Source organism: Cyprinodon tularosa, unplaced genomic scaffold (genome assembly GCF_016077235.1).
Source record: "Cyprinodon tularosa strain WSP-4 unplaced genomic scaffold, ASM1607723v1 ctg598, whole genome shotgun sequence".
NCBI classification, from domain to species: Eukaryota; Metazoa; Chordata; class Actinopteri; order Cyprinodontiformes; family Cyprinodontidae; genus Cyprinodon; species Cyprinodon tularosa.
The window spans coordinates 28,503-53,845 of NW_024039338.1; the positions used below are offsets into that span (position 1 = coordinate 28,503).

The 25,343-nt window shown below is 43.1% G+C and overlaps 1 protein-coding gene across 7 annotated transcripts in view; it reads left to right on the forward strand.

Annotated features, from left to right (window-relative positions):
• dmtn (dematin actin binding protein) overlaps positions 1 to 25,343 on the forward strand; it is a 47,535-nt gene that overhangs the window by 13,458 nt on the left and 8,734 nt on the right. For 4 of the 7 annotated variants that reach the window (XM_038306955.1, XM_038306957.1, XM_038306954.1 and 1 more), the window contains 8 exons: positions 6,857 to 6,965; positions 8,626 to 8,670; positions 8,755 to 8,889; positions 8,988 to 9,076; positions 17,447 to 17,552; positions 17,630 to 17,682; positions 17,774 to 17,819; positions 21,186 to 21,193. In XM_038306955.1, coding sequence (XP_038162883.1) covers positions 6,857 to 6,965; positions 8,626 to 8,670; positions 8,755 to 8,889; positions 8,988 to 9,076; positions 17,447 to 17,552; positions 17,630 to 17,682; positions 17,774 to 17,819; positions 21,186 to 21,193 — 591 coding nt within the window. The remainder of the gene's footprint in view (positions 1 to 6,856; positions 6,966 to 8,625; positions 8,671 to 8,754; positions 8,890 to 8,987; positions 9,077 to 17,446; positions 17,553 to 17,629; positions 17,683 to 17,773; positions 17,820 to 21,185; positions 21,194 to 25,343) is intronic. The other 3 variants (XM_038306959.1, XR_005282620.1, XR_005282621.1) reach the window with 3 other exon arrangements.

The window sequence follows — 25,343 nt, forward strand, 5'->3', positions numbered from 1 at the left end:
GGGGTTAAGGGTCTTGCTCAGGGACCCAGAGTGGCAGTCTGTGGGAGTGGGGGATCGAACTCACAACCTCAGGATTCAAAGCCCAATGCCCTAACCACTAGGCCGCCACTCCACACTTTTGCATGGTTGTTCACATTTCCAAATATACATGGCTTGTATGTGATCGTCTGTATAAACTGCATTTATACAACTTAAGTGTCCCGCATGCGCAGTAGAGGACACAATGATGTCATAAGTGAGCATGCTCATATATAAACATGAGGACTTGGGAATAAAACTATAGCAAAAAAGAGCATTTAGCGATCTTTCCCAGCCTCAGCCAGTGCATTAACACAATCTTAAAAAGATGGTTGAAGATAAAGACTGCTCTCCGCATTATCGTCCACCATAGGTATTGTTCTTACGTTTGGCCTAGCAAGAAGCAGAATGCGACATATCTGGCTAAACTAATATGTATCTGAAAGATCAGATACGTATCGGCTTCAGGACCACATAGCAAAGTGCATTGGAAAAAAAAAATTTTCTGTTCAAACTATCACGAAAACATCAGATACAGGTCGCATATGGGCGAAAAATTGGATTTGGGTCACTGCAGGCGGCTGTGTAGCCAGAGTCCGGTTTTTGGACATAATCTAGGACCCTGACATGGACCATGAAACTTTAACCTGGCAGCATTGCAACTGCCTGTTTTGGTAAACGTTATGTAGAATGTTGAGTACATACCTTACAGAGTAAATGCGTGCCCATATCAGTGTACGAAATTTAGGAAAAGAGGATGTGATTTCAGTAGAAGAAGTGAAAAGACAAAGTAAGAGTAAAAATATAAAGACGTAATATATTCATCTTTTAACTAGAGGACTGCACGGGACAAATTTTCCAGTCCCACGCCCGCCCGCTCCCACAGTGTTCAGTCCTGCTCCCGACCCCTCCCGAAAAGAATTATGATTTTCAGTCCCGCTCCCGCCATCCTGCAATTCCCGCATGATTCCGACGTTTGCCTACTGCTCAAGGCAATTTGTGTCATTAGTTTTAGGAATTAAAAACGCTGTGCTTAGCTGAGCACATTACTGGCCGATTCCTCACCGCATAGTGGATGACGCGCGTTAGGTGGCACGAGCTGCAATAATCCAGCACATTGTGATGTGTATATATATGATATACATAGACTGATAATTTATGACTTTATTTTACATTTTATTTTACGTTTTAAAACACGTTTTAGTTCGCGGGACTGCCTCTTATCACCGCACCCGCAATGAGCTTTCAGTATTTGTCCCGCGCCGCACTGCTTTGCGTTGGGTCCCGCGGGAGTGCAGGGATCTACTCTTAACCTCAGTTAAGAGGTGAAGGCGCACAACTTCACTTGATCACCGGCATAGCGAGGGAAACTGCATGAGACAGAGTTTGTTCCTTGCCCACTGACCACCCCATGTTGCACAACCCTCTAGTGTCTGTGCTGATCGATCGGCTGGGCCCGATGCTTTAATACCATCAGGTGTTTAAGTTTAATACCAACATCCTGATGCTTGGGCATTTCCCAAAAGGTCTGACAGTGATTTGTAAGTCAATTAAGATTATGTCTGTCTGTTGACACGGTAAGCCTCTAGGCATATTGGTGTCATTCAAAGTCTAGTACAGTGTCGGCCTTGACGCTGTAACACCAACCATTTCATGATCAGTGGTGTCAGGGCCAGAGGCCAGTAATCAATCCTTCCTGTGATGGCAAACGGGATTAGAAGCGGGGATGATGGTGGCAGTTTTCAGGCAGATGGAAAAGACAAAATCTCTCAGGCACAACGAAGAAGCCCTCTGGGTGTTTCTCCCTCTGGTAGCCTCCTTCATGAGACACAGCAGCTAAAAACACCAGAGCCATTTTCCTTGGGACATACAGGGGTCTGCACTTAAAATGGAAGTTCCTGGTCAGGAGAGCAGCATCTCTCAATAATGGACCAACTGTTGTTGATATAGACCCCCTTTATCTTCCTTTGCCTTAGACTGATGTGAAGTCTGTCTGATAGATTGTATTGCCTCTTGCAGCCTGGTTCAGGATGTTCTTATCCGTCTTTATTACCAGGGAGCAGATGTTAACAAGATAAAATCTTGAAACTGCAGGTTTATGTGGGTTCCCAGTAGGGCTGTGCAGTTAATTGCTTTTACAATATAATCGCGGTTTACCAAAATTCTGTTTCCAAATTGCAGATGCCCTAAATTTTATTCACGTTACATTAAAGGTACAGTGTGTAATAATTTCAGGGATATACAGTCAGAAATGTAATATATTATACATAACTATGTTATTTATCATCATCTACGAGCTCAGCCTCTTAACCTTAATATTTGCGTTGCCTTAGAATTCGTTATTTATAATTACACAGGAGCGGGTCTCGCAGCCGTGGAGGAAGACATCTTTGCGCCAGTGACGTGCGGTGAGGTTCATAGCTGGTGAGGCACTGACGTCATCAGAATCAGATTTGCAAATAGATGCATAGATTGACAGCAGTTTACAGGTTATGTTTCACTTCTGCATCCTTACACATACAAACTGTAGCTCACAAAACACACATTTCCTTAAAAAACAAAACAAAATAAATGTTATTACTGTCTTACCTTTACTTATAAATGAATAGAAGTCCTCCTTATCTTCCTTCAGTTTTAAAAGTCTCTCTGTCTCAATGGAGATCACTGCCAGGGAAGAAAGCCTTCCTTGATCCGTCCTGTTCCTGCCTTATGTTTTCAGTCTCTTGAGCACCCCCTGCCATGAGGCAAGAGAACTGCCTGCCTCACCTCGAACTTGTTCTCTGCCGTTTATAATCGCTCATTACACGAAACACGTTACACAAACACAGTTGGTGACAAAAAGCTCTGTACATTATATACATAAGCCAAATTATTAGAAATAAGTTCACATATTACATTTGTTTAAACTATTTTATTGACGCCGTACAGCAACATGCTCTCTCCGCTTTGCAGCCAGCGCAGAGCCAGGGGTTGCGCAATCCAAGGTGAGGCAGAGCTCGCTGCTGCCTCACCGGCATCGCTTCCAAGCATTTGAATGGGAAAATAAGAAAATTCAGCGATTTTGAACAAATAAAAATCGAAATTGGTGAAGCTACATGAAAAATGAATATTTTTTAGTACAAACCACCGGATGAATATAACAATTTAAATTACTTTATGATTATATATTTTCTTTCTTTCCATGATGGCTGGTGAGGCACTGCCTCACCTGCCTCCCCTGACCGCACGTCACTGCTTTGCGCTAAGGCAGCGCAGAGCCAACAAACTAGCGATTGCGAGATCGCCCATTACGCTTGAAAGTAACTACGGCAAGTTGAGAGAGATGAACTGAGACGGTACTGAAATCTATACCCTACACAGACTAATGAAATACTATCTGTAAACAAACCTCATCACTTGAGAAGGTAGGTGATGCGGACGTCGTGGAAGACATTTTGTCCCGTAACGCTCGCCGTGCTGTTGGGGGGGAGAAGCGGTGGGGGGGAGATGTTCATGTTGCTGCGGTCTGCAGTCTGACCGCTAGATGTCGCTGAAAATTACACACTGTAGCTTTAAGCAAGAGTAAAACAATACATTTTTCCTTTCAGCCCTTTAGGAGGCAGTAATGAGATTTGGTTTGTTGCCACACAGAAGGGAAGTGACAGTAGCAGCTAGCGCATTCATAGGGTGTGTTAAGTTTTAACACCTGTTTATCCCTTTAGCTTTAGTTTTGTACAAAAAAAATGACTTTATACTACCTTAACGGGCATATATCCCTTTAGTCATGTACAAAAAAGCTATTCAATTACTTACTTTTTGGGGTTTTGTTTGTTTTAAGCTGAACTTTCTTTGTATGTTTTCAAGTTTGGCTGTGAACCCCCTTTATACCAAAACGCTGCCAGTAAGCCATTATACAGTAGCTGGAAGTTAGAAACACGTTCAGCGCTCGTCTGGAACACGTCAGATACGTTGATATGTGTTGGAGAGAAGTTCTGGATAAGTTACGCAGAAGTTATCCACAAGTTCCTCAGAGGTTTAGGATATGTTGGACGCCACGACTTATGAGTTACCTACACTTAATGTATGTCAAAGATCTGATACTTTACTTGTAACTTGTGGCCCACGTATATCATACGTAGGGGAATTGTGTACAAGCTCAAAACTTCTGGACGTAATCGCTGTATGTCGACGTGTGCCAGCGCGCTTCAGTGTGCTCATAACTTATTCAAAACCTACACATAACTTATCCAGCGTATGCCGGTATTTTTGCCAGATTTTTGCTGCTTTTTTCTGATCCATTCCTATGTGGCTCCAGCTGTATGGTGAGCTGGAAGACCCAGCCACATCCCAGCTTAAATGCTCTTACTGATGGACGGAGGTTTAGGCTTAACATCTCATGATAAATTATCCCATTTATTCTTCCCTTAACATGGATTAGTCGCCCTGTTCCTTTTGCATAAAATCAGTTCCAAACCATGATGTTTCCACCTCGATCTTTACTTGGAATGCAAAACAACATTCCTGTCCTCCAAACAAAATGAAACAAAATACCGCCTGTTCATTGGAGACAAAATTCTTATTTTACAACATAATTTACTTTTTATTTTTGTTTTTAAAAATGAATATCTGTCCCCAGTTTTTCACTTTGCCACCACTGTCTGCAGCGGGGGTGGGCAGCTGGTTGGGCTGGGCAATTAATTGCATTTGCAATATAATTGCAATTTAATAAAACACAATTTTCAAATCGCAGAGGCCTTGATTTTCACACTATTTTTAATGAGAGTAGGACACTAAATTTCTCCCACCAGCCCTCTAGGTGGTGATTAAAAGCTTCAAGTGAGTTTGTCTCAACACAGAAAGGTTGAGAGATTATTGCTAGCAGCAGATCCGTCGAAGAGGTAGAGGTAAACACTTTTTCACACAGAGGTTACAGTAAAGTCCTGTAACAGTGGAGTCTGGGCAAACAAGCTTTAAAAAACAAAAAGCCTGAGCTGAAACATTTCTGCAAAGGAAAATCAAAATAAAATCTACATTTCTATTAAAAATAATTACATTTTGGCAATATTGTTCCTAGCAGCTGCTGACCTCAAACCTGAACATTTTCAGTCCTCTGCTGATCTGGGGGACTTGTCTGCTGTTTCCTTTCTCTACGTCGTCCAATTTAATCCTGACAGCTGTGACTTTCTGGATATATTTTTGCTCCAAAGTATCAGTATACCTTGTTTTGGTCTGAGAGCCAGCTTTATCCTTACTGATTAGCACCACCCTACTGTTGTGGCGGATTATCGTGTAGAACTCGTCCGGTTGTGAAATTTGTTAAACCTGCTTGTTTTAAAACCAATTTTAGATCAAAGTGGAGATTAAAGTCATGGTGAAAAGGATGGAGAATACTTATCTGTTAGATGAAGTCCTTACTAAATAGGAATCTAGCCAATGTTGCTTTTAGAAAAGCGTTATTTTACTTTAACAATGTTACCATAGAAAAGTTTTATTATTAGTGGTTTGATAAGAAATCAGTTTTCTCTCTTGATCCCTCTGCGATATTTTGTACAATGAATGACCGCTGAAGAACCGAAGGCCTCACCCTCAGATGTTCTCATCAGATTCTTCACCATCAATTGCTCCTTTGTGTTTATTAGAGAGGTCTAAATGTGACATTAACCCTGCTGCGTCTGAGTACAGAGCCAGACTCTGTTTTAAATGTTGCAACAGTTTTCATCAGTGGAAATTCTCCTTGGTTCCATTATTACTGTGGTCAAGGTCTGTAGCAGCACAGTTATTTTGGACCTCGCATCCAGAGAGCTTTCTCAATTCTAAATGTCTGGCGTAGCATTGAGTTCCAGGCTATATAGAGTAGCCCAAACAAAAGCCTTGTTGGGACTTAGAAAACATGCAAATGGAACTGGAAAAGAGGCCCATGCCTTAGTAATGGACTACTTTGGAGTTTGGATTACCAGGTTAAAGTTCTCTCTACACTGAGTGACACGACACATATGAATCTTTGAAAAGAGATCCAACCAACGCCCTACAAAAAGAAAATAATGGACTACCTCAAACACCTAGAAAAAGACAAGGTATTTAAGCTTTCATCTTAGAGAAACCAAACAACCTCTCCATAGACGCATGGCTCAATACAGCTAACTCCACCGGACACGACTCTGCTGTCCACCTACACCTTAAGGACAAAGGACACCTGTTTGAGGACCAGATCGTTCACATTTTGGACAAGAAGACAGGTGGTTTGAAAGGGTGTGAAGGAAGCCATTTATGTTAAGGGAGAAAAACCAACCTTAAACAGAAGGGGGTGGATTCAGGTTTCAGCTGAGGGGGATTTCATCTCAGTCCTTATCGCCATGCAGGGGATCAAAACATCTCGCCTGTTTAGCCAGGCCCACAAAGTTCCTCACCACTACTTTTTTCAGACGCATTGGCCAGTAATGGGTTTTGCAGGCCAACAACAACCTGAACGACTCCTCATTACTAAGGGGTGGACCTACTTTTCTGTTTAATTTGTATGTTTTCGAAGCCATAACAACATTTTGTTTAGGCTGTTCTATAAGCCTGGAACGCAGCGCTACTCCAGACATTTTGAATTGAAAAAGATTCCTGGATGCGAAACATCTTCAAAGTTGGAAAACGAAGTTCAGTGGATTGTTGTTTTTAACTGTTTTGGAATTACTTAACCATTTCATTTTAGAGGATTTTTCACACACAGTTCTTTAACTTATAATTGAATGAATTCTAAGGATTTAACTGTTACCTTTGGAGGATAAAAGCCATCTGTAGTGCAGTAGAAACCTCCAGGCTAGTGGCTGTAACCGTCCCTTCATCGACTGACCTGATTCTTATACCTGTCCAGGTAAAAGCTAGCAGAGCAGAGAGCGACGGCGGGTCACCTGGAGGATCCACACTGCAGCTGCAGGCCGGACGCAAGATTAGCACCAGCTTGCAGCATTTCCATCGACCAGGTCACAGCACAAACACACACAGAACAGATGTAGCCATACTTGGATCCAGTCTGGTTCAGGTTATTTGGTAAAAGATTTCTAACACCTCACTAATCATTGCAACAAAACTAGAGTAAAACTTCTTTAAATCCCCTTATTAAGGAAAATAACCTGATAAAACATGACATCTACTCCAGGGCTTTGTAGTTTACTCCAGCAACCAAGTTGAAAAGCAGTGAATGGTTGAGTTTTTCCAGATGCTTTAGGTTAATTCGAACTCAGATATATTCCATTTATTTCAGTTTATCTATTAAGTGCCAATTTACAGCACATGTCATCTCAAGGCAATTTACAGAGACAATTTAACCAGATCATGCAGTCAGACTAGTTTTAAGTTTTCTATCTAAGGACCGACTCATTAACTCTGCAGAAATCTCTCACAACAAGCATGATTGTAGTGACAGTGGAGAGGAAAACTCCCTTTTAACAGAAATAAAACCTCCAGCAGAACCAGGCTCAGTGTGAGCGGCCATCTGCTGAGGCTGACTGGGGTTCAAGGAGACAGAAGCAGACGTAGAAAAAGTACCTGTTTATGATGAAAAAAAAGCAGAGAGGTCATAATGTTACAAATTTAACAATTTAGCCTCACGGACTAAAACTGGTAGTTGGTTCCACAGGAGAGGAGCCTGATAACTAAAAGATCTGCCTCCCATTCTACTTTTAGAAATTCTAGGAACCACTAGTAAACCTGCAGATTGAGAGCAAAGTGCTCTGTTAGGAACATAAGGAACAATCAGATCTCTGATTTATATATCAGGCTGATCATCGGCAGATTTAAAAGGAACAATAGCAAGACTGTGGAAAAATGTCAAATCAGTTTTTTTGTTTGACAGCTTTTCCAGATATAAAAAAGAAAAGAAAAAACATTTTACGAACTAAGAGTCAACATTTTCATAGTTTTCTAAAACATTTCTACAGAAACCCACAACAATTGACCTTGTTTATTGTCATCATGTTTTATTTTGCAATATTTCATTCAAGTTAACTAATTTTCTTTTTTTTCAGCAATGTTGGAAAAATCCATTTTAAGGATATAGGTCCACTTTGACAGTGGATAGAAAATGAAAATGTAAAGTCACAGTCTGCTGCATACATTTCTATCTGTTGTTCTGGTTAACTTTCCTTGTCCAGACTGGATCCAAACCCAGCCAATGGAAATAGGAGTTCATATAAAGTCTAACGAACAGAATCTGTCCTCGTTGTACTGCTTTGATTCCAGGCAGGTAATGGTAGAAGAGGATGAAAGTGTTTGAGGTCGAGGCCTGTATTGCTGCTGGAAGGCGACTCGAACCAGAATCTTTTTAAAACTAATAAAAATGATAATAAAAAGCATCATACTGTAAAGGTAGTAAATAAACTTAATCTGGAAACCTGAATCTAGATTTCAGATAATTTATTATGAGCTTGTAGTTCCTCTGTCATCCACCAGGGGGTGCCGCAGCAACTTTTAATTTCACCTTTTATCAGTAGAGAGTTCAGTAGATAGACTCTACCTGATTCTGACCCTAGAACATACTCTATCTGATAGAGTATGTTCTAGGGTCAGAATCAGGTGTTTTTCTGATAAAATCTGTCCAATAAGCTGTGATGTCTTTATCTTATCTTTCTTTCCCTTTTCCAGACAATGGCTCCAACATCTACAGGAAGCCTCCCATCTATAAACAGGGTGAGCTCTTGTTTCTCTCCGTCTCCTCTCTAAGAAGCGGTTATTCCTGTTGTTGTCACTCAGCTGCCTCCCATCGCTCCGCAGACCTTCACAAACACTCGGAGGGAAGCGGGGTCATTCAGTCCGCCAAGTTTCCTGCCGCCCAGCCTCCAGACCCCAACCAGCCCTCCAAGATTGAGACAGAATACTGGCCCTGCCCGCCGTCACTGGCTGCCATGGGTAACACACACACACACACACACTCACACACACACACCCACACACACACACACAGTGTGATGGTGAGCAGATTTTACACCAAGGCTGACGTTTTGCAGAGATCGAGTGGAGGAAGAAAAAGCTGCAGGAGGAAGGTGATCTGGAGGAGGAGACAGAAGAAGAGCAGCCGCAGCAGGAGCTGGAGAAGGTTCGCCATCCTCCCTCTTGTTTCTGCTGTAACCCATTCACTACCAACCCCAGTTTTAACCTATTCACCTGGACAAGTGACCAAACATTGAAAAACATTTAGGTTTAAATCTTTGGCATTTTCACTATTATATCATTAAAAATCCACCTGCTTCCCAGAAGACATCTTCAGTTTTGGCTTTTCTGTCAGTGTGAGGTAGAGGAAGCTGCTGCTCTCAAACAGGGGGGCTCAATGGTATTAAATACATCTAAACGTCACATATCTTTTAAAAAAATGCTGAAATAGATCAAACTCGTCACCGCAACAGGTCAAAATAGCTGCTGTGATGCGGTTGGAAATAAAGAAACCACACCAAGAGGTTCGGCAAACTGATTAAATGATCACTTTTCCAACCCGACTCATGAGGAAAACTTCCTCTGAAGTATGGTGTCTAATCAGCATCAAGCAGCCAGCTTCCAGACCTGCTCCATAGACCCTCTGAGAGCTTTAGAATATAACATTTTAGAGCATGTTTAATGCAGTTCAATTACTATATCTAAAAAGTTTGTAAATGCATTTACCGATAATTTTACAAAATGTACTGCCTGGTATTCAATGAGAAATGGGCACTGCTGTGTGGATAAGTAAAAATCCTCCATACATTCAACCTTAAGCCTCAAGATTTCTAATTTGAAAGAGTGACATGTTGCTGGTGAAGATTCTCAGTCATCATGGTCATAGTCATTCCAAAAAAAGTTAGAAAACACTGGACTTTGTTTCCGAGGTTTGAAGACGTTTTGCTTCCCATAAAGGAATCTTTTCAAATCAAATAGTCAGGAATCGCGATGAGATAAATGCTTTATACAGTAGCCCAACAAAGCTTTGTTTTTCTTTAGAAAACAAAAACCTACAATTCAGCAGAGGTGTCAAGTAATGAAGTACAAATACTTTGTTACTGTACTTAAGTACACTTTTTAGGTATCTATTCGTTACTCCATTACTTATTTTCCCTCCTACTTCTGACTTCTACTCATTACATTTTCATACAAGTATCTCTACTTTCTAATCCTTACATTTTTAAAACAAACGTTGCTCATTACTCTTGGCTTAATGCAGAGGTCACAGATTAGAGGACCGTGTCCGGTGTTATGCCGAAAAGTGCATCCCTGCTAAGATATGCATCCCCACTCACAGGAGCGCGCTTCGCTCTGTACAACTGCGACAATCGACGAGGAAAACGGATTAAAATATGACCAATGGAGCTACTTGTTGTTATATTAATGATATAAAAACGTTTAAATATTCCTTTCGTGGGAAAAAAATTGTGGTTATTTGGCAGATTAATTTACAAAAGTGGGGGTGTTATGAACAACATTAAATCCAAAGATTTTGTCCGATGTACGGCAGATTAATTTGTTGTAGTCTCTTGTTATTCACACACAACAATATACAGTTATAGCCGACGTGAGTTTTGAAACTGCAAAGCTTTGTCTAAAGAGAAAAATCAAACGCGCACCAACACAGCACAGCCTTCACAGACCAGTGTGATGCATTCGCGAGCGTCAGATAACTATGGTGCATTCAGGAGTGTCAGATAACTATGGTGCATTCACAAGCGTCAGATAGCTATGGTGCATTCACGAGCGTCAGATAGCTATGGTGCATTCAGAAGCGTCAGATAGCTATGGTGCATTCACGAGCGTCAGATAACTATGGTGCATTTAGGAGCGTCAGATAGCTATGGTGCATTCAGGAGCGTCAGATAGCTATGGTACATTCACGAACGTCAGATAACTATGGTGTATTCAGGAGCGTCAGATAGGTATGGTGCATTCACGGGTGTCAGATAGCTATGGTGCATTCAGGAGCGTCAGATAGCTATGGTGCATTCACGGGTGTCAGATAACTATGGTGCATTCACGAGTGTCAGATAACTATGGTGCATTCAGGAGCGTCAGATAGCTGTGGTGCATTCAGGAGTGTCAGATAACTATGGTGCATTCACGAGTGTCAGATAGCTATGGTGCATTCAGGAGCGTCAGATAACTATGGTGCATTCAGGAGCGTCAGATAGCTATGGTGCATTCAGGAGCGTCAGATAGCTATGGTGCATTCACGAGCATCAGATAACTATGGTGCTTTCAGGAGCGTCAGATAGCTATGGTGCATTCACGAGCGTCAGATAACTATGGTGCATTCAGGAGCGTCAGATAGCTATGGTGCATTCAGGAGCGTCAGATAGCTATGGTGCTTTCAGGAGCGTCAGATAGCTATGGTGCATTCACGAGCGTCAGATAACTATGGTGCATTCAGGAGCATCAGATAGCTATGGTGCATTCACGAGCGTCAGATAGCTATGGTGCATTCAGGAGCGTCAGATAGCTATGGTGCATTCAGGAGCGTCAGATAACTATGGTGCATTCACATGTGTCAGATAGCTATGGTGCATTCAGGAGCGTCAGATAGCTATGGTGCATTCAGGAGCGTCAGATAGCTATGGTGCATTCACGAGCGTCAGATAACTATGGTGCATTCAGGAGCGTCAGATAGCTATGGTGCATTCAGGAGCGTCAGATAGCTATGGTGCATTCACAAGCATCAGATAACTATGGTGCATTCACAAGCGTCAGATAACTATGGTGCATTCAGGAGCGTCAGATAGCTATGGTGCATTCAGGAGCGTCAGATAGCTATGGTGCATTCACAAGCATCAGATAACTGGTGCATTCAGGAGCGTCAGATAGCTATGGTGCATTCACGAGCATCAGATAACTATGGTGCATTCAGGAGTGTCAGATAGCTATGGTGCATTCACGAGCGTCAGATAACTATGGTGCATTCAGGAGCGTCAGATAGCTATGGTGCATTCAGGAGCGTCAGATAACTATGGTGCATTCAGGAGCGTCAGATAGCTATGGTGCATTCAGGAGCGTCAGATAGCTATGGTGCATTCACGAGCATCAGATAACTATGGTGTATTCAGGGGCGTCAGATAGCTATGGTGCATTCACGAGCGTCAGATAGCTATGGTGCATTCAGGAGCGTCAGATAGCTATGGTGCATTCAGGAGCGTCAGATAGCTATGGTGCATTCAGGAGCGTCAGACAGCTATGGTGCATTCAGGAGCGTCAGATAGCTATGGTGCATTCAGGAGCGTCAGATAGCTATGGTGCATTCAGGAGCGTCAGATAGCTATGGTGCATTCACGAGCGTCAGATAGCTATGGTGCATTCAGGAGCGTCAGATAGCTATGGTGCATTCAGGAGCGTCAGATAACTATGGTGCATTCACGAGCGTCAGATAGCTATGGTGCATTCACGAGCGTCAGATAGCTATGGTGCATTCAGGAGCGTCAGATAGCTATGGTGCATTCAGGAGCGTCAGATAGCTATGGTGCATTCACGAGCGTCAGATAGCTATGGTGCATTCACGAGCGTCAGATAGCTATGGTGCATTCAGTAGCGTCAGATAGCTATGGTGCATTCACGAGCGTCAGATAGCTATGGTGCATTCAGGAGCGTCAGATAGCTATGGTGCATTCACGAGCGTCAGATAGCTATGGTGCATTCAGGAGCGTCAGATAGCTATGGTGCATTCAGGAGCGTCAGATAGCTATGGTGCATTCACGAGCTTCAGATAGCTATGGTGCATTCAGGAGCGTCAGATAGCTATGGTGCATTCAGGAGCGTCAGATAGCTATGGTGCATTCAGGAGCGTCAGATAACTATGGTGCATTCACGAGCGTCAGATAGCTATGGTGCATTCACGAGCGTCAGATAACTATGGTGCATTCAGGAGCGTCAGATAGCTATGGTGCATTCACGAGCGTCAGATAACTATGGTGCATTCAGGAGCGTCAGATAGCTATGGTGCATTCAGGAGCGTCAGATAGCTATGGTGCATTCACGAGCATCAGATAACTATGGTGCATTCAGGAGCGTCAGATAGCTATGGTGCATTCACGAGCGTCAGATAGCTATGGTACATTCAGGAGCGTCAGATAGCTATGGTGCATTCAGGAGCGTCAGATAGCTATGGTGCATTCACAAGCATCAGATAACTGGTGCATTCAGGAGCGTCAGATAGCTATGGTGCATTCACGAGCATCAGATAACTATGGTGCATTCAGGAGTGTCAGATAGCTATGGTGCATTCACGAGCGTCAGATAACTATGGTGCATTCAGGAGCGTCAGATAGCTATGGTGCATTCAGGAGCGTCAGATAACTATGGTGCATTCAGGAGCGTCAGATAGCTATGGTGCATTCAGGAGCGTCAGATAGCTATGGTGCATTCACGAGCATCAGATAACTATGGTGTATTCAGGGGCGTCAGATAGCTATGGTGCATTCACGAGCGTCAGATAGCTATGGTGCATTCAGGAGCGTCAGATAGCTATGGTGCATTCAGGAGCGTCAGATAGCTATGGTGCATTCAGGAGCGTCAGACAGCTATGGTGCATTCAGGAGCGTCAGATAGCTATGGTGCATTCAGGAGCGTCAGATAGCTATGGTGCATTCAGGAGCGTCAGATAGCTATGGTGCATTCACGAGCGTCAGATAGCTATGGTGCATTCAGGAGCGTCAGATAGCTATGGTGCATTCAGGAGCGTCAGATAACTATGGTGCATTCACGAGCGTCAGATAGCTATGGTGCATTCACGAGCGTCAGATAGCTATGGTGCATTCAGGAGCGTCAGATAGCTATGGTGCATTCAGGAGCGTCAGATAGCTATGGTGCATTCACGAGCGTCAGATAGCTATGGTGCATTCACGAGCGTCAGATAGCTATGGTGCATTCAGTAGCGTCAGATAGCTATGGTGCATTCACGAGCGTCAGATAGCTATGGTGCATTCAGGAGCGTCAGATAGCTATGGTGCATTCACGAGCGTCAGATAGCTATGGTGCATTCAGGAGCGTCAGATAGCTATGGTGCATTCAGGAGCGTCAGATAGCTATGGTGCATTCACGAGCTTCAGATAGCTATGGTACATTCAGGAGCGTCAGATAACTATGGTGCATTCAGGAGCGTCAGATAGCTATGGTGCATTCAGGAGCGTCAGATAGCTATGGTGCATTCAGGAGCGTCAGATAACTATGGTGCATTCACGAGCGTCAGATAGCTATGGTGCATTCACGAGCGTCAGATAACTATGGTGCATTCAGGAGCGTCAGATAGCTATGGTGCATTCACGAGCGTCAGATAACTATGGTGCATTCAGGAGCGTCAGATAGCTATGGTGCATTCAGGAGCGTCAGATAGCTATGGTGCATTCAGGAGCGTCAGATAACTATGGTGCATTCACGAGCGTCAGATAGCTATGGTGCATTCACGAGCGTCAGATAACTATGGTGCATTCAGGAGCGTCAGATAGCTATGGTGCATTCACGAGCGTCAGATAACTATGGTGCATTCAGGAGCGTCAGATAGCTATGGTGCATTCAGGAGCGTCAGATAGCTATGGTGCATTCACGAGCATCAGATAACTATGGTGCATTCAGGAGCGTCAGATAGCTATGGTGCATTCACGAGCGTCAGATAGCTATGGTACATTCAGGAGCGTCAGATAGCTATGGTGCATTCAGGAGCGTCAGATAGCTATGGTGCATTCACGAGCGTCAGATAGCTATGGTGCATTCAGGAGCGTCAGATAGCTATGGTGCATTCACGAGCGTCAGATAGGTATGGTGCATTCACGAGCGTCAGATAGCTATAGAGCATTCAGGAGCGTCAGATAGCTATGGTGCATTCACGAGCGTCAGATAGCTATGGTGCATTCAGGAGCGTCAGATAGCTATGGTGCATTCAGGAGCGTCAGATAGCTATGGTGCATTCAGGAGCATGGGGCCTTTCAGACTTACAAGGAAAGAGGCATAACAGATTTATTCAGAAACAGTGTGGGCTTTCTTATAATAGTGAATTCTCTATAATTACATTTCTCTTATTTTTTGATTATTCACATCTGCTAGCTTTTTATTCTACAAATCTATAATATTACAGCAGCAAATTATCAAAGTTTTTCAAAAGCCTGTTTGAAAGCTCCAAATGAGGCTTCAGATCATAAAGCGACAATTACTCTGTCATTGTTTTACAGGCAGAATTAGCATTTACTGACCCTTGACCTTTAACTACTGATGGATATACAGGAATACAGTGTTAACTCCTCTGAGATAGCATGGGATGCAATTTTTGGCAGTTTCTTTTTTTTTTTTATTCAATGTATAACATAAATGCATAAATACCTCATTTTATTTCAGTGGTAAATTCTGTTTAAAGTAACAGATCATTAAAAATGTCTCTGGACCTTTAGTGGTTGATGATTTTCTTTATTTAGACCCACTGATTTTTTTAATTGGTTACCCCTGGTTTAATGTTTCTAAATATTTATTTCCCGTCATGTGCTCCATCCAATGCAGATCATTGGCTCCACCCACATCTAGTGAAAACTAGTGTAATTGGATGAGTCATATAACGCAAACACTCTTTGGTTAGCTAAAGGAAATCATCAGAAGCAAGCAGGTGTTCTTCAAACTGCTAACGTGAATTATCTATGCCATGCTACAATGTGGGATTCAGAAAAAGATGGAAATGTCTGAAAGGTCGGACACAGGCGAGAGTGTATCGGGAGACAGAGACCAACAAGACCTCCCTCATCCTTGACCCTATCTCAGAGAATTTATAGAAATAGTTGAATATTTGAGCTTTCAATTGATATAGTGGCCTCTGCCTGTTTTTTTAAAGGTTACTTTATACTTTTATACTTTAGGTATTTTCTGGAGCACATACTTTTTCACTTTTACATGAGTAAAGAGGTCCAGTTGATACTTCAACTTTTACCAGAGTGTTTTTAAACTGCAGTATCTATACTTTTACTTAAAGGAATAGTACACCCAAAACATGATTAGCCTTCATTTTCTACTCACCTCCATGCTGAACAACACTCTGGAGTACTTTTTTGATATCTCAAATGCATCTGGAGATCTGGGAGACTTCTTGCTGTCTGCTGACATTCAAATAATGGAGGTCCATGGCGCCCGAGACAGAAAGGTCCATAAAAGTCCACAAAAACGTGTCAATATTCCTCCATACTGCTCGTCCAATGTAATCCAAGTGTCCTGAGTGGGTAGCATCCAGAATTTACTCGAAACGAAGTAATTTAGAATGTTTTTAGAGCATAAACAGTAGTGTATAGGATTTCCTAATAGCGCCCCCATGCGCGCTCACGATTCTACGGAAGCCGGCAGACCAAACCGGAAGGAAGTGCGCATTCAGCGTCTGGTCTGCCGATAATGCAAGCGTAGAAGAAGAAATGTGCTGTTTACCTGTGCAAAGAAAGAAACAACGAAAGAAAAATGTCTGAGGACTTCAGTGTTGAGGAAGAGCATGAGTTCTTTGCCGAGCTGAATGCGCTGGTTTGGTCTGCCGGCTTCCGTAGAATCGTGAGCGCGCATGGGGGCGCTATTAGGAAATCCTATACACTACTGTTTAGGCTCTAAAACGTTCTAAATGACTTCGTTTCGAGTAAATTCTGGATGCTACCCACTCAGGACACTTGGATTACATTGGACGAGCAGTATGGAGGAATATTGACAAGTTTTTGTGGACTTTTGTGGACCTTTCTGTCTCGGGCGCCATAGACCTCCATTATTTGAATGTCAGCAGACAGCAAGAAGTCTCCCAGATCTCCAGATGCATTTGAGATATCAAAAAAGTACTCCAGAGTGTTGTTCAGCATGGAGGTGAGTAGAAAATGAAGGCTAATCATGTTTTGGGTGTACTATTCCTTTAAGTAACTGGGGCGTGTAACAAAAGTATTTTCCCTCTGGGATTATTAAAGTATTTCTGATTCTGATTCTGATAAGTAACTAATGTGTGAAATTTTGACACCACTGCAATTCAGCGATTGAGTTGATCCCTTCCGGCTGTAATTACAACCCCCACTTCTTTACAGGGAAACAGAAGACCTCACCTATTCAGGTCAAAAATTCCCTTTAGCGACCCCCCTTTCAGAGACATAGACAGGTATGGGGCATTGCAGGCTAACAGAAGAAGCCAAATGACCCCCATTCCGAAGGGATGGACCCATTCTTCCATTACAATTTCCATGTTTTCTAAACAAAAACAAGGCTTTGTTGGGCTGCTGTGTAAAACCTAGAAATGAACGCTATTTTTGACATTTTGAATTGAAAAAGCTTCGTGGATGGAAGAGAAACATCTTCAAACTTGGAAACAAAATCCGGTGGATTGTTTTTTAACTTTGCTTTGGAAAAAAAAAAAGGCTGACGTTTAAGTTGTTTCTTTGGGTCCAAAAGTTCAACCGTGAAAAGAAATGGTATAAATGCACCATTAAGAAGCTAAACATCCACATTCCTACCTGTTTTGGTCTTACAGATCAAGTCCAATCTGGGCCGTTTGATCCTGAAGGAGGAGAAGGAGAAAGGCGTTCCCATCAAGAGGAAGACCCAATCGCTGCCCGACAGAACCCACATGCACACCAGTGAGTCCAGTCTCATCACAGGACTCTGTTTCAGCTGAAAGTCTTCTTAGAAACCACTCTGCTTCCTTTTCCCCCAGCAGGCTTATCAGCTGCTGCATCCAAGTCCCCCTCACGCTCCGCCCTGACCAGAGTAAGTGTCACCGTCTGTCTTCAGGACAATAGATCTCTGCCAACATGGCTGCTGCTTTTCTCCTGAATCTGGCCTGTTTGGTTCTTCTTAGATGCAGTCAGCAGAGTTCTCCACAGATGGAGATAAAGAAAAGCCAGGTGAGAATCATCCATCCCTCCGTCCGTCCATCCATCCATCCATCAATCCATGGAGACATCTGATCTCCCATTGGTCCTCAGTGAACTCAGGGGGATTGAGTGTAGCCCAGACAAATGAAAAATTAGAGGGAACATTGATCGAGAGAAGTACTACCTAACCTATTTTACTCAGGTAAAATAAAAAAAGCAGAGTGTTGTAAGAACACTGCTAAACATACATTTTGTTCAATGTTACACAATTAAATGTAACTATGTATTAACCGCCTCATTTTTTTTGCTCCATTTATCTCACTAGCTCATCCATCCCTATGAAATAGGAGATGAGAAAACTTTGAATCAATTTGACTGTATGATGGTGGAACTGTAAAGTGCCTTGAGATGACGTGTTGTGAATTGGCGCTATTGAAATAAACTGAACTGAATTGAATTGAGATGTGCCTCACAGACAAAAATGGTCCAAAGGCTGATCTTAATTCATTGTTCATTCCAATAGCAAATCTCTCATAGTGAAATATTGTAGTGTAAGTATTAAAAAATATTTTTTTAGAAAGGGGCGGAGCTTTCCACCAACCAACACCTGGTGTGGAGCTGGATACGCTGGAAGAGGAGGAGGCCACACAGACTTGGCAGGGCAGAGGGAGAAGTAAGGGTCTGATCTAGTTGACATCTCAGTCAGGGATGCGTTTGAACTCTCACCTCCAGCAGAGCTTCTCCCAGACTCTGGGGGAGGCTGGAGAGATTGAGTCTGAGTGGGCCATGCATTGTTGATGCAGCCGCCTTTAGCTGTCCCCGTAAAGTCTTTGGTGCCTGTTGTGGTGGCAATCTGTGAACTCAGTGGTGCAGTAAGGGATGCTGTCAAGCTGAAGAAGGAGTCTTTTTGAGCCTGGTTGGCTCTGGGACTCCTGAGGCAGCAGGTGGGTAATGTGAGGCCAAGCGTGCCGCTGCATAGGCAGTTGCTGGGACAAAAACTCAGGCCTGGCAGGAGTTTGGAGTGGCCATGGAGAAAGACTATTGGCTGGCCTCGAAGTAATTCTGGCTAACTGTCCGGCATATCCGGACTGGAAGCAAAGCTGTTCTAAGATTTTTTCAGTGGGAGCGAAGAGTTGCTGACCTTGAAAGAGGACATCATAGTGGAAGGAACTTTGTGGATCTCCTCAATCCGGCTGACATGCCTTCCATCGTGGAAAAAGAGACGGGTGGTCGGGATGGATTAATCTCACAGACCCCGGGTGGGTGGAAGAGATCTACCCTGAGTACCTTAGAACTCTGGATGTTTTTTGGGCTGTCCTCTGTAATGTCAGTCGGGGGGGGGGGGGGGGGCGGCAAGAGTCCACCAGATTGTTGAACCTTGGCTTCAGGAGGGGCCGGTGTGGTTTTTGTCCTGGCTGTCCAACAGGGGACCAGCTCTAAACCCTTTGCAGGGTTCTCCAGGGTGCTTGGGAGTTTACCCAACCGGCCTTCGTGTGTTTTGCCGGCCTGGAGAAGACCTTTACCGTTGTCCCTAGTGGTGACCTGTGGGTGGTGATGCAGGAGGTTGGGTGCCCTTTTCTAGGGGCTATCCTGTCTTTATACAAGTGGATCATAAGTTGGGTCCACATTCCCAGGCATTAAGTTGGACTTGTTCCCGGTGCACAGTGGACTCTGGCAGGACTTCTGTCACTGGCTCCTGTTCATAACCTTCATGGATAGGACTTCTAGGCACAGCAAATGGCTGGATTCGGTCTGGTTTGGGGACCAGTGGATCTTGGATCTTGAGATTGATAGACGGATCGGTGTGGCTACTGCTATTCTGCAAACTTTGTCATGGTGAAGAGAGAGTAAAAGGGCAAAACTCTTTCTATGTTCCTACCCTCACCTATGGTCAGGAAATCTGAATCATGACCAAAAAACAAGATACAAGCTGCTGAAATGAGCTTCCTCTACAGGATGGCTGGCTCCCCCTTAAGGCTAGGGTGAGGAGCTTGATTATTTGAGAGCAGCTTCTTCTCCACATCCAGACGAGTCAGCTGAGGTGGCCTGGCAGGCATGCTGGACTGGGGGGAGACCAGTGGACGACCTTGTGGAGGGACTATGTCTCTCGGCTGGCCTGGGAGCGCCTCGGACTTCCTTCAGCAGAGCTGAAGAAGGTTTCTGGGTAGGGGTATGTCTGTGAGTCTCTGCTGAGATTTCTGCCACCACAACCTGGTCCATGATAAAGGCGAAGGCGACGAGTACAAGAATCTTAGGTCATCTGGTTATACTATATCAAACCAATGTCTGTAGAAAGTTTAAAATTGTATTAAAATGATGAAAGAAGTACAATCTATCTTTTTTTTAGCCTGAGTCTGTGGAGAAATCAGAGTTATTTTGCTTAAAACGACTACATAGGGGGTGTGTCCCATTATGAATGCAACCTGAGCTGCTTATCCATAAGCCCCATTTACACTGCCCTTTTGAAACCGTGCAGAGATCGGTTCCAGACTGGTAACTGCTAAGTGTAAATGGCACGCAAAACTGAACTGGACTGTGCTGGACACAACTGAACCGCTTAACTGGTACTAGTTCAACAGTAGGGGTCAGTCAGTTCAGTTCTGGCCGCGTCATCTGCTTTCAGCCCGCGTCATCTCCTTACAGTCTCCAATTACCTCCATAATCATGAAATTTCATAGATTCATAAAAATACAATTTCCAGTGATGATTCTGCTTAGCAGTGTGATAAAACTGTTGTTATTTCCTGCATCTGTAAGCCCTCATTATCATTTGTTTTATCCACTTCCAAAAAGCACTCTGTCAAGTCAATTCACCAAAGGCTGCCTTGTTCACCTGACTCACTGCAAACAACTAAATATCACAATTATACCCAAACTGCCTGAATGTTACAGGCCCCACCATGTTTATTAGAGAGCAGTAGTACCGTAGATCGTCACTAGAAGGCAATGAATGGTGCTAGCGTGGTGTGTAAACGGCCGTTAACTGATCAAAGCTCGATCCGAACTCAGCACAGATCGGTTTTCAGAGGGTAGTATAAATAGGGTTATAGTAACCTCTGGGCCTCAAATGGCCTCTAGCATTGGTTTAATTTAGCCCTATCTGAGCAAAAAGGGTCTAAATGCATGTTCCTCTTTTCAGATTGTCCAACCTCAGCTATGGACCCCTTTGGGTCAGTGTCTCAATGAAGGACACAGGGTTTACTAGGTTGGTAGTGGCTGAGTGGAAACATATAGGGGGTGGAAATACCTCTGCAAGGCCAAATGTAGGCAGGAAGGTGGTGTAAGGTTTCTGATTCTGATGCACCTCATTGGGAGAACATTTTCATCTGTGTGATGATGACGTCTCTCTCTGTTCTCAACTTTTCTGTCCCTTTCTTCTCTCCTTCTCTCCTTGCAGCTGCTCAGGTGAGTGTCTGTTTGTGTGTTTGCATGGCTTTCCCAACCCCCTGCGGCTAACCTGTTACTGCCATCTTCCCCTGCAAGGCCCCTTAATCCACTACTGAACAGTTTTACATCCATATGAAGCTCTCGAATAGATAAGCTCAAAGAAATATTTCTAGTTTTATCTTTAGAATTATCATCTACTTTGTGATAAAATAAAAATGTGTTTCTTGCTTAAACTCAACTTTTATTAATCAAGTTCTCTACGGCTGAGAGGCGGGGTACTACCTGGACAGGTCTCCAGTCCATCGCAGGGCAACACAGAGACACACAGAACAAACAACCATTCACACTCACACCTAAGGAGAATTTAGAGAAGCCAATTAAAAGCCATGTTTCTGGACTGTGGTGGAAGCCGGAGTACCCGGAGAGAACCCACGCATGCTCAGGGAGAACATGCAAACTCCATGCGGGCCGGCAAATCAAACTCGCAACCCTTCATATATGTGTGTGTGTCTATTTTCAAGCCATGCCAGGGGGTGTTGGGGCATGGGATCAGAGATCGCATGACTAACTGAAAGCTACATTTGACTTTTGAAAATCCAATACCAAAAACGACCAGAAGATGGCAAAAGTGCATCTATATCTAGTGTGAAGGAGAGGTCGTGTTCGGTGAGGAAAGCACAAACTATTATTTTTAACTCGCATACACGGTCAGTTATTGATGCTGGTACATCAGCTGTTGCCGAAGCTCCCGTCAAACGTGTAGTGTGCCGCATGAACAGCATCCCGATGACCAGTGTCTAACTCATGTTTGCGTAGCACCTTTTTGCCATTGGATGCGTAATTAAGCTTCCTGGAGCATAGCGTGGCATGGTTCATGAACTGCATTGTGCCCACTACATGTAATTCAGTTTTCTCGATCGTCCTTCTCTCCAAACACAAAGATCATTTATTTATTTTTTGATTTTTAACTCGTCTCTCGGTTGAATGGAGCCGTACACTAGAGGAGGTGGTACACGCTTTCCTGAAACCCACCCCTTCAGAGCACTCCTTGGCTACCATTGGCTGACAAACGCAAGGGGAATTTCGATTGTCTTTTTAAAATTTACTTACCGTCAATTTATTTTTAAGTGATTTTTTTTTAACCCACGGGCAATTGCTACGAGCCGGAATACTTTAATCCCTGTGTAGTTTTCCCTTTCCTTCAGCATTTTCTGGAGTTTCCTCAGTGGTGGTGAAGAGAAAAATGTAACTTACAAGTTACAGATATTTTTCAAAAATTAAAATCGAGGGCGACCCGGATGTATATCTGGTTGCGCAAATGTGCTAATGGTACGGATCAAGCTACTGCTGTAGGTGCCAGATCTGCTCAGGTCCTGCTTCCTGCCAGTGATGTTACGCCACATGAATGGCTGAACGTTGACGTAAAATATTGTGGTTGCCCAGACAATGAAAATAACATCATGCATCTTACGTGTGCCGAGTCGGGAGCATCTGTAGCGTTAGCGTCTCAAATGACCGAAGAAGTTTTACCTGATTGATAACAAAACTGGAAAAAAAATTTGTTTATGGTAAACAGAGTAACAGTTAGATCATGATATAAAGGGGGAGAGCTGGGTAGCGCTGTGGCTAGCTGTACTCAGTAGCTAACAGGTTAGTCTTTTTTAGCTCAGTCAGTTAGCCATATTAAGCTACACTACTTTTAATTCAATTCAATTCAATTCAGTTTATTTATATAGCGCCAAATTCACAACACATGTCATCTCAAGGCACTTTACAGTTCAACCAGATCATACAGTCAAATTGATACAAAGTTTTCTATCTAAGGAAAACCAGTTGATTGCATTGACTCATTGACTCAAATACAATCCCCCACACTAAGCATGCTTGTAGCGACAGTGGAGAGGAAAAACTCCCTTTTAACAGGAAGAAACCTCCAGCAGAACCAGGCTCAGTGTGAGCGGCCATCTGCCGAGGCCGACTGGGGTTCAAGGAGACAGAAGCAGAGATACAAAAAGCAGCTGTAAAAGGCGGCCCCGTTCAGGAAACACACAGCCAGGCAGACGAGCTCCAAGGCAGCTCCCATGCCAGAGGACGAAGAGAGCACATCCACTCAGTCACGGTCAGAGAAACAGGACCACACTGGAAAACAGGCCGATCTCCAACATCTATTAACAAGGGTGTTGATAGAAGCAGCACAGCTGATGTTTTTTCCAGGATGACGTCACAGCCAAACAGGAACAGACGAGGCAAAGCTACTCTGAGGAAAAGCAGAGAGAGCAGAAGGTTAGAGATTGAACTAACAGATTCTGCAGAATAGGAGAACAGAGAGAGAATGAAGCAGAATGATGAAATGGGGGGTCCCTATGTCCTCCAAAAGTCTAAGCCTATAGCAGCATAACTATAGAGATAGCTCAGGATAACCTGAGCCACCCTAACTATAAGCTTTATCAAAAATGAAAGTTTTAAGCCTAGCCTTAAAAGTAGACAGGGTGTCTGCCTCACGGACTAAAACTGGTAGTTGGTTCCACAGGAGAGGAGCCTGATAACTAAAAGATCTGCCTCCCATTCTACTTTTAGAAATTCTAGGAACCACTAGTAAACCTGCAGATTGAGAGCGAAGTGCTCTGTTAGGAACATAAGGAACAATCAGATCTCTGATATAAGATGGAGCTTGGCCATTTAAGGCTTTATATGTGAGAAGGAGGATTTTAAATTCTATTCTTGATTTAACAGGAAGCCAATGAAGAGAAGCCAGGATAGGAGAGATATGATCTCTCTTTTTCATTTTCATTAGAACTCTGGCTGCAGCATTTTGGATCAGCTGAAGGCTTTTAACTACAGTTTGTGGACTTCCTGATAGTAAAGAATTACAATAGTCCAGCCTTGAAGTAACAAATGCATGGACTAGTTTCTCAGCATCACCCCTGGACAGGATATTTCTAATTTTTGCAATGTTCCTCAGATGAAAGAAGGAAATTCTAGAAACCTCTTTGATATGGGATTTAAATGACAGGTCCTGATCAAAAATAACACCAAGATTTTTTACTTTATTATCTGAAATCAGTTTAATCCCATCCAAATGAAGTGACTGGCTAATCAGTTTCTTTTTCAGAGACTCTGGTCCAAAGACTATAACTTCTGTTTTGTCTGCATTCAGAAGCAGAAAATTAAGAGTCATCCAGGTTTTTATGTCTTCAAGACATGCCTGTAATCTATGTAATGGGTTAGCTTCATCTGGATTTATAGACAGATATAGCTGGGTATCATCAGCATAACAGTGGAAATTAATCCCATGCTGTCTAATAATTCTACCAATTGGGAGCATGTATAAAGTAAAGAGAATTGGTCCTAGCACTGATCCCTGTGGTACTCCACAGGTAACCTTTGAGCGTGTTGAAGATCTATCATTAACATGAACAAACTGAATTCGATCAGATAGATAAGATTTAAACCAGTCTAGTGCTGTTCCTTTAATTCCAACAAAATATTCAAGTCTTTCTAAAAGAATATTATGGTCAACTGTATCAAATGCAGCACTAAGATCCAACAGGACGAGCACAGATACAAGTCCATTATCTGAGGCCATGAGAATATCATTAGTGACTTTCACCAGAGCTGTTTCAGTGCTATGATGAGCTCTAAAGCCAGACTGAAACTCTTCAAAAAGTTCATTATGGTGGAAGTGATCGCAAACTTGTTTGGCAACTACTTTCTCAAGAATTTTGGATAAGAAAGGAAGATTGGATATAGGTCTATAATTGACCAAGTCATCTGGGTCAAGAGACGGTTTCTTAAGCAGAGGTTTAATTACAGCAATCTTAAAAGCTTTAGGTACATATCCCTGTAACAGAGATAGATTAATCACATCTAAAATGGAGGAGGAGATCAAAGGGAATACCTCCTTAAATAACCTGGTTGGAACTGGATCTAACATACAAGTTGAAGGCTTAGATGAAGACAATAATTTTGCTTATTCAGAGAGTTCAACTGGATCAAAGCAGTCTAAACCCGGTTCAGATTCCATGACTACCTCAGGTACAATCGCGGATAGAGGAGTGCTTATGATCTTATTTTTAATAAGATCAATCTTATTTATAAAGAATCCCATAAAATCATTGCTGCTAAGAGCAGGTGGAATGGACGGTTCAACAGAGCTATGGCTCTGGGT